A 7,874-nucleotide genomic window follows, 5' to 3' on the forward strand; every position below is an offset into this window, starting at 1 on the left:
ATCCAAATCACTCGTTTTACACACATTTTTGGGTTCATTGTACAGTTTTGAATATAATATTAAAAAAATATTGATAAAATATGTCACTTTGTTTACTAAATGATAGAAAAGGGGTCTTGTGAGGTAAAAGGTTGGGAATCAGCGGCTTTTCTATCATTGAGTGAACTGACGACCCCATAAGGGACATATTTTATGGATATTTCATATTATATTCAGTGTATAACAATAACAGTAGATAAAAACTGATTGAACCCAAACAGTGAACACAATAACTGCAGGAAGTTTGTGTAAAACGAGTGATTTGGATTCATTTTGAGCAGATTATTTGCTGTGAATAGTTGTGCTGTGATGAGTTTTCCTGATATTTTTAGGAACTTTTTATACAATTCAGTTTGTTTTATGTGTTTTATTTTTAACAATCATACAAACTTAATAGGCTTCTTTTTTGATTCATTCATTGTTCTATTACTAGTGAATATAACTTGTAATAATTTTGTTTCCTTTACAGAAATGAATGAACTGCTGATCTGTGTGTACATTTTAAAGGTTTCTTTCCTCGTGACCCTCACAAAGCTTTGGTGACCCCTGCTGGGGGTCGGGACCCACAAGGTTGGAAACCAGTGGTTTATAGTGAAGAACAAAGTCTCAGAGAGGCTGACATTTAACTCCCTATTTTAGTTTATTTGTGTCAGTAAAGAGACATTTTCTCCATCACGTTTTATTTTCTTTATGCTTTACATAGAAAAACGTTTAAAGTTGTAACACACAGAAACACCTTTAAAAGTCAGGAAATAGTTTAAATATGGTGAAAGAAACAACTAATTTTTATCAAATTGATAAAAAATTGTTTTAAATGTTTTTTTTTAACTTCTTCCTGCTTAAAATGTTTAAAAAATATATTTTTCCAAAAAATATACTTTATTTTTTTGTAGTTTTTCATGAGTTTGACATGAATATTTAGCATTAAGGAAAAAAGGCATTAATGCTCCTCTACAGACAATTGATTATCCACACTTTGCATAATATAACATAGATATTAAAGGGTAAGTCACACACTGTCAATGAGTCATAATAATCAATATCAGACAATCACTTGAAGGACTTCAACGGCCTTCGTGAGTTTGGATTGGCTCGGGTCCGACCTGTTTCGACCTCCTTTCTCCGGCGAGCTCTCCGGCTGGCCGCTCTGCTGGTGGCCGAACTCGAAGCTGAGCCGGAGTTCTCCCATCTGACAGCGAGGGAGAACGTCGGGGATCCACTCGATCACAAACGGACTGGCCTCCTTCTGGTCTGCGGAGCCCGGTCCTGTAAATAATATACACGGTTTTAGTCTTTATAAGTAATCTTTAGGTGAAATTATGATTTTATCTGTTAGATTTTGATGATATTTGTCAGTTAAATCATCTTTTTTGTTGTTTTTGTGTGTTTCTTTAAAGAGTTTGTCCATTGTTGTCCATTGTGTTTTATTTACAGTATATGTGCATTACGAGGTGTACTGTGATGAGTAATGTGAGCAAGAATAGCGGCTGTTGTGTCTCCTAATAAACAAATAAAGAGTCACTCGCCGACTTTGAGGAAGGTGCGGAGCTCCATCGGTCGTATTGCCTGCGGTCGCTCCGTCTTTATTCCGTCCTGTAACTGAGGTTCAGGCGGCGGCTCGGGGCAGTGAAACCGCGAATAAGAGCCGTTGGCGTTCTTTACGAAGCTGTGAGAGAGCTCGAGAGGCAACTGGAGGACACACAGGGAGGTGGAGAGAGATTAATCTCACAGAATAATAATAATAATAATAACTTTATTTATATAGCACCTTTTAAAAGTTTACAAATTTAAAAATACAGAACACCAAAATACAACAATAAGAGCAGAAGAGAAGCTGTAAAAGTTTAAATAAACAAATAAAAAATGGAATAAAATAGAATAAAGTAATAAAAAAATCTTCAGTCTGGTTTTTAGACATAATCTACTTTATTTTATTGTATTTCTTTATAGATTTCATTATTTAAAATTATTATTTTGATATAAAAATACAAAGAAATTGAGTTTTTGTGTGTTTTTTCTCACGTTGTTAAACAGGAGAACAATATAACTGAGGATGCAACATTAAAGGGTTAAAGTGACATTTTTCATTTCAATTTTAGTATTTTAGTATTTAATTACTTAAAGCAAACATTCAGCTCTCAGTAATGAATGTACACGGCATCCAACTGGAAACGTCTCAGCTCTTCAGCAGCGACGTTTATCGTATAATTTAAAGTTGTTTTGCTGACATTTTTCTGTGTTTTACAAGCATAAAAACAGCAGCTCAGCTGGATGTGGTAGCAAACGTGGTTTTGGTTGTCTGACAACAAAAACAGAAAAATATGTGAATTCGGCTGCATTGAAACACGTCCGCCGTTATTCTCAGGCTGCAGACAACCTCCTCCAATGAGGTCGAGGAGCCTGGATGCAATCTGAGAGGTAAAAATTGGGGCAAGAAAAGACGTTTTTATCAACTTATTATCTTTTTGGCAGCTGGACTGTTAAAGGAACAACTTTCTGAGAGGTTTTTACAATGAAAATCTACCTGAAACTTTAAATACAATATAAATACATATAAGAAAGAGAGGAGGGAGGCAGCGTTTACCTCCGGGGTGTCAAAGATGCGTTTGACCTGCATGATGTCGGTGATGTGCCAGGTGTACTTGGAGAAACAGCCGCTCACAAACGCTGTCCACGTCCACAGAAAAAGACATAAAGAGAGAGAGAGTAGATATTTGTTCATTCAGATCCTTTATACACAATTAAAAGTGTTAATATAACGATGTTAAAGTCTGATTGTGCTGTGAAATGTCCCCTGTGACTGATTATTACTGTATATGTGACATTATTAGAGATAAATCCGAGGGGTCGTTAGACGATTAATGAGGGTTGGAAAGAAGTAAAAAATGTTATGCAGCACCAATTTATATTAATTTTTGTGCTTTTTTTAGCTGTTTTTGTGAAATATTGAATCATTTTAACACTTTAAAGGCTCGAAAAATGATTTTAAAAGAAACCATCTGAGAAGTTTAAAGGGGAAAATGTCTGTTTGGTGGAACTGCAGAATATTTTATACCATCTGTAAACGGCGCCTACTGTTTATTAACCAGAATACTAATAAACAGACAAACATATACATATATTTATGTATAAAAAAAGCTCCAACTAGACTTATAAAGGTCAAAATGTTTGATTACTGCTTGCATTGTACTTTTTTAAAATATTCATATAAACTCTTAATCTGCAAAGTAAATACAGTTGTCAATATTTCCCTCTAAACTATCACAATATTGTACTAAAACACGTTTATACACAAACTGCCTCATTAACGACGTCTCATTAATTCAGTTAACATTTTTTCTTCCACCTGTTGTGAAGTTGGGCAGCCTTTTCTTCTTGGAGCTCAGCGACAGACGCTGCTGCAGAGCGTTGAAGAACTCCTGAGGAATGTGGTACACCAGAGGTTGAGGTTTCCCTGACAACAACAACAACAACAACAACTTGTCTTTAATTGTGCGCAACAACCAAACTAACAGGAGACTCTGTAAGTTTTATGTTTTAATTAAAAGCTTTCATAAACACTTTCTTCCCAAGACTTTGATAAGAAGATTGATACCACTCTGAGGCCACAGCTAATTAGCTTAGCTTTTTATTTTTATTTTATGTAGATTTTAAGTCACAATTTATGTTGGATCCTTGTGTCCAGTCTTTATGCTAAGCTAAGGCCAGCAGTATCTTCATATTTAGCATACAGACACATCTAACTTTTGACAAGAAAGCTAATTAAGTGTATTCCCCCAAAAAGTAGAACAATTTCTTTAAAACCCAGTTCAAAATATGGGATTTTAGCCCTGATAAGTCAACTATTTTAGGAGATTCCTGCACTCTTTTCTCACTGAAACGGCGCAGCTACAACAGAGGCAGAGGCAACAAAATGTAAAGTTTGTCCAGAATACAGTTAATCTTAATTGATTATATTGATGCCGAATTGACCAGAAGACCGTTGATAAATAACAACCTTTAGCTCGTGTTTCTAGAGTCATTTGTTTGGACGGACACATAAGGAATTGTTTAAATGCGCCATTTCTTAAAGGGAGTTTGGAGCAGGGAGCTCAAAACTCACTATATTTATCATATTTAACACTTTGTCACCTTTACACAAACATTAGGTAGCTGTTAAAGTCTGATAATGTTTTCTGATGTTAACTGATGTTAGTTATTAGTTTGATTAACGGTTTAATAATGCGTATTGATTACTGACACTGGCTGATCAGCTTGTTTAACTCAACTTTAACGCATTTTTTGCATGTTTTTCTAACTACTTTCCTAATTAAACATGTTATTAATGATGTTATCATTATTATTAATAATGAGATCAGTCAGCTTTACCATCAAACTGGTAGTGCATCGTCTGGTGGATCCTCTCTGTGACCCCGGCCAGCCACTGGGGGAAGCCCATCACCACCGTACGCTCATCCACACCTGAACACAACACAACTGCTCGTTATCTGCTTTAATTCTGAGCCTGCCGCCCACCCACATATTTCCTCTTTATAATCTTTAACTAATTAAATGTTAAAATGTGCTCCGCTACAGTGTGGCCCCCTGTTCTTTTAAAGCTAGTGGATGAGGGATTAGCGCTGCAGGATTAGAGGCAGAGAGGAATGATAAAAGATAGAGACAGATGTCTAAGACGATGTAAAGCTTCTTTAACGGACAGATTTAGGCAGCAAAGATGAAAAGAGAGAGAGAGAGAGAGACAGAGAGAGGAGGGGAGGTGAGTAGTGAGGGAGGGAGGGCAGCACCTGGAGCCTTCAGCCCACCAGCACCAGGGGCTTTCCTCTGACCAGCTTTCCTCAGGCCGGAGGCCGACACTCCCTCTTTCCCCACCCCAGAAAGAGAGGCCACTGATGGGCAGGAGAGTAAAGGAAACGAGGGGGAAAGAGAAAAGGAAGGACAATGAGACAAAAACAGAAGAAAAGTGATAAAAAACTTTGTAATAAAAATCAGTTGAAAGATGAAACAACCAGAGAGAGATTCACAGAGGCGGAGCTTCTTGGTCTGGTGGTGGGAGTTGAGCGGTACGACCTGCTGCAGGGGCTTCTCGCCGGGCCCCCTGCTGGTGGAGGTCGGCTGCACGCCTGAGAGGGAGGACAGAAAAACGGGGTTGTTTTAGCTTAGCTTAGCATAAAGACTTGAAACGGAGGGAAACAGTTAGCCTGGCAGTGTCTGAAAGTTACTATCAGACCAATGTGAGATGATTGATAGCTAATTGATGGTAAATGAAGCCTAAACTGCAGTTCCTCAAACGGCCACTTGAGGCTGGCTCCAGCAGTGAGTCAATCTCCATAAAGCCCCATATTAATTTTCTTGGCTAATTATTAAAATAAAATAAAAAAACGTACAAATTCTTAAACTTGGCTCAATAAAATGAACAAAATGTTTAAATTTGAGTCATTTTTTCTTCCGTTTTAAACGTTTCCGTGGAAATATTTTTATGCTAGTTTGAAGAAAATAATAATCAAATCAATGCGAGAAAATGTTTTATATTTAAGAATATTTGGTTTTTTTCTAGGTATTTCGCGGTCGCCTTTAACCCGGGTCTGAAGGATCGGTCGCGTACCACTCGGGTTGTAGTTGATGAAAGTGGCGAACTCTGAGGCCAGTTTCTCGTCGCTCCCGAAGGCACACACGCAGTCGTAGAAGTGGAAGGCAGGGTTGGTGCGTGAGCGAGGCGGGAGAACTGGCGGATCCTTCAACGCCAGCTTTGCTTCTTCTGCCGCTGCCGCCACCCGGACAGCGCACTGGAAGACGCCCTGCGGCTGCTGCCTGCTCCCGGCTCCTCCGTCCGCTCTTCGTGGCCTCCGACAACCGTCGCGCACCCACGTGAGGTGCAGCAGGCCCCAGAGGATGCTGGGAATCCGTGTGGCACTTCACCACCAGGGTGTCTTTTGTGACGCGCTGCACCAGGGCCCGGGGACTCGGTGGCGAGCGCCCACAGCTCCCTCCCTCGCCTGAACCGAGCCTGCAGGCCCTCCAGGACGGAGCTCTTCAAGGTCAGCGCGTGCGCGGCTGCGGCAACTCTATGGCTTGCTTGATGTGGACGCAGAGGCTGTCGGCCGCTGTTTGGAGCCGCCGCCGCCCGCCACTTTCTGCTCGCCCTGATTTGACCTTTGACCCTGCCTGCAAGAGGCAGAAAGCAGCTGCCCCAGGTTGATGCGGGTGAGCAAGGTGGTGCCGTCGCCCGTGGCGATGCGCGTGTCAGTGGGAACGAGTTCACCGAACCCGAGCTGCGTCGCGTGGGCTCCTCTCCTCTGTGACAGACCGAGAACACCTGCACGCCTCCGCCGGCGCCGCCGACCAGGACGCCCCCTCCTTCCCTCCTCGCTGTCTATTATCACCTTCACCACCCTCACGGCCGTGCTCTTGCTCACCGCCGAGGCGTTCCTGAGGGAGATCCCACAGGCCTTGTTCTTGCAGCTGAGCCCACGGGTGCCGTTGTAGACGCCACACTGCGGACACTTCCGGATGCCGCGCAACGTGGCCCTGCCCAGGTGGAGAGGAAGGCGGGAAGTCGTTGACGTGGACTTCCTGCCGTCGCCTGTTTTGCTGCAGGTTGGCGGGGGGCGGTGGAGGGTGTGGCCGCCCGCCAGTTGAGGAGGACAATTTCACTTCAGTGGTCCATTTGGGAGTTTTAGGTTGGAAGTAAGGGGCGTTCAAACCTTTAAAAAAAAAGGGAAAATAATAAATATGTGGAACTGACAGAACTTCATATTAAAAATAAATAAAATAATAAAAAATAAATCACTCTATAAACTTTAATCTAAAACATCTTTTTTTTTTTTTTTTTTAGGGGGGGGGGGGGGTTAAGTTTTGCTTGCACATTATAAACAGTTACATCCTCCTTCAAAATCTCATGCATGTGTTTAACTACCTCCCCGTAAACGCACCATCGGGTCACACGCGTCCGCACCGACTGTAGTTTTTTAAAACGGGTCTTTAAACTACCTGCGATCCGCTTCTGTTTGGTCAAATCCAGCTCGACTCTGGCCTCCAACACCGCCTCGACCGTCGCATTCCTCTACATCCGACCGCCGCATTGCGCCTGTACGACACTCCCGATTGGTCGGAGCGATCACGTGGCGGGAACGGTGGGCGTTCTCTCGCTGGGAGCGCTGCATCATGGGAGGTGGAGTCGCGCCGGGGTTTGAAGGTGAAGTGGTTTTGTTTTATGTTTTCTTTTGGTTTTTTTGGTGTTTTTAAAGAGCAGAAAACTGAGCAAACTTATTGTGAAGTGTTAACTGCCACTATAATTTAATTATTATTATGGATTTGGTATTGGGGTTATACATTTTAGGTGCTGTTTGTAGTCTCACTACATTTCAGAGGGAGATGGTTTTTACTTTTTTCTTCACTACATTTATTTATCACTTAACAAACGAAGCTTCTAGCATTCAAAAACATGCAGTGATCTTATAAAATATTATGTTTGGTTATAAATTAAATCTACCCAACAGCACATACAAGTACACTGAAATGATTAATCATTAATCAACCAACAGGAAATTAATTACCAACTATATAGAATAATTGTTTCAGTCATTTCATGTTTAATAGAAATTATTTTGATTTTAATTCATTTTTAATTCATTTTGTACCATTAGTTGAACAAACAAGCATTATGAAGGTGTCACTTTAACACATTTTACAGATCAAAACAATCAATTGATTAATAGAGATAATTATAAACAGATTATTGTAGATTATTATATAAATAATACACCAAACATCCTTTAGCACCGGCTGTATTCAGCTTTTTAGAAATAATACTTTGTATTTAGTGCTAATTAACAAAT

At 40.6% G+C, this 7,874-nt stretch overlaps 1 protein-coding gene across 1 annotated transcript; it reads right to left on the reverse strand.

The window, feature by feature from the left end:
- Positions 1-897: 897 nt before the first annotated feature.
- cunh2orf42 (chromosome unknown C2orf42 homolog) lies at positions 898-6,656 on the reverse strand (the record flags this gene model as incomplete). Its single annotated transcript, XM_035668339.1, is given in 14 exon segments — positions 898-1,305; positions 1,566-1,728; positions 2,624-2,706; positions 3,386-3,493; positions 4,408-4,500; positions 4,824-4,925; positions 5,046-5,159; positions 5,642-5,726; positions 5,728-5,986; positions 5,988-6,099; positions 6,102-6,140; positions 6,143-6,328; positions 6,331-6,397; positions 6,399-6,656. Coding segments are annotated over 14 exon segments (1,893 nt in total), but the record flags the coding sequence as incomplete, so codon positions are not given.
- Positions 6,657-7,874: the final 1,218 nt, after the last annotated feature.

Source organism: Morone saxatilis, unplaced genomic scaffold (assembly GCF_004916995.1).
Source record: "Morone saxatilis isolate NCDOM2014 unplaced genomic scaffold, NCSU_SB_2.0 Contig21, whole genome shotgun sequence".
NCBI lineage: Eukaryota > Metazoa > Chordata > Actinopteri > Moronidae > Morone > Morone saxatilis.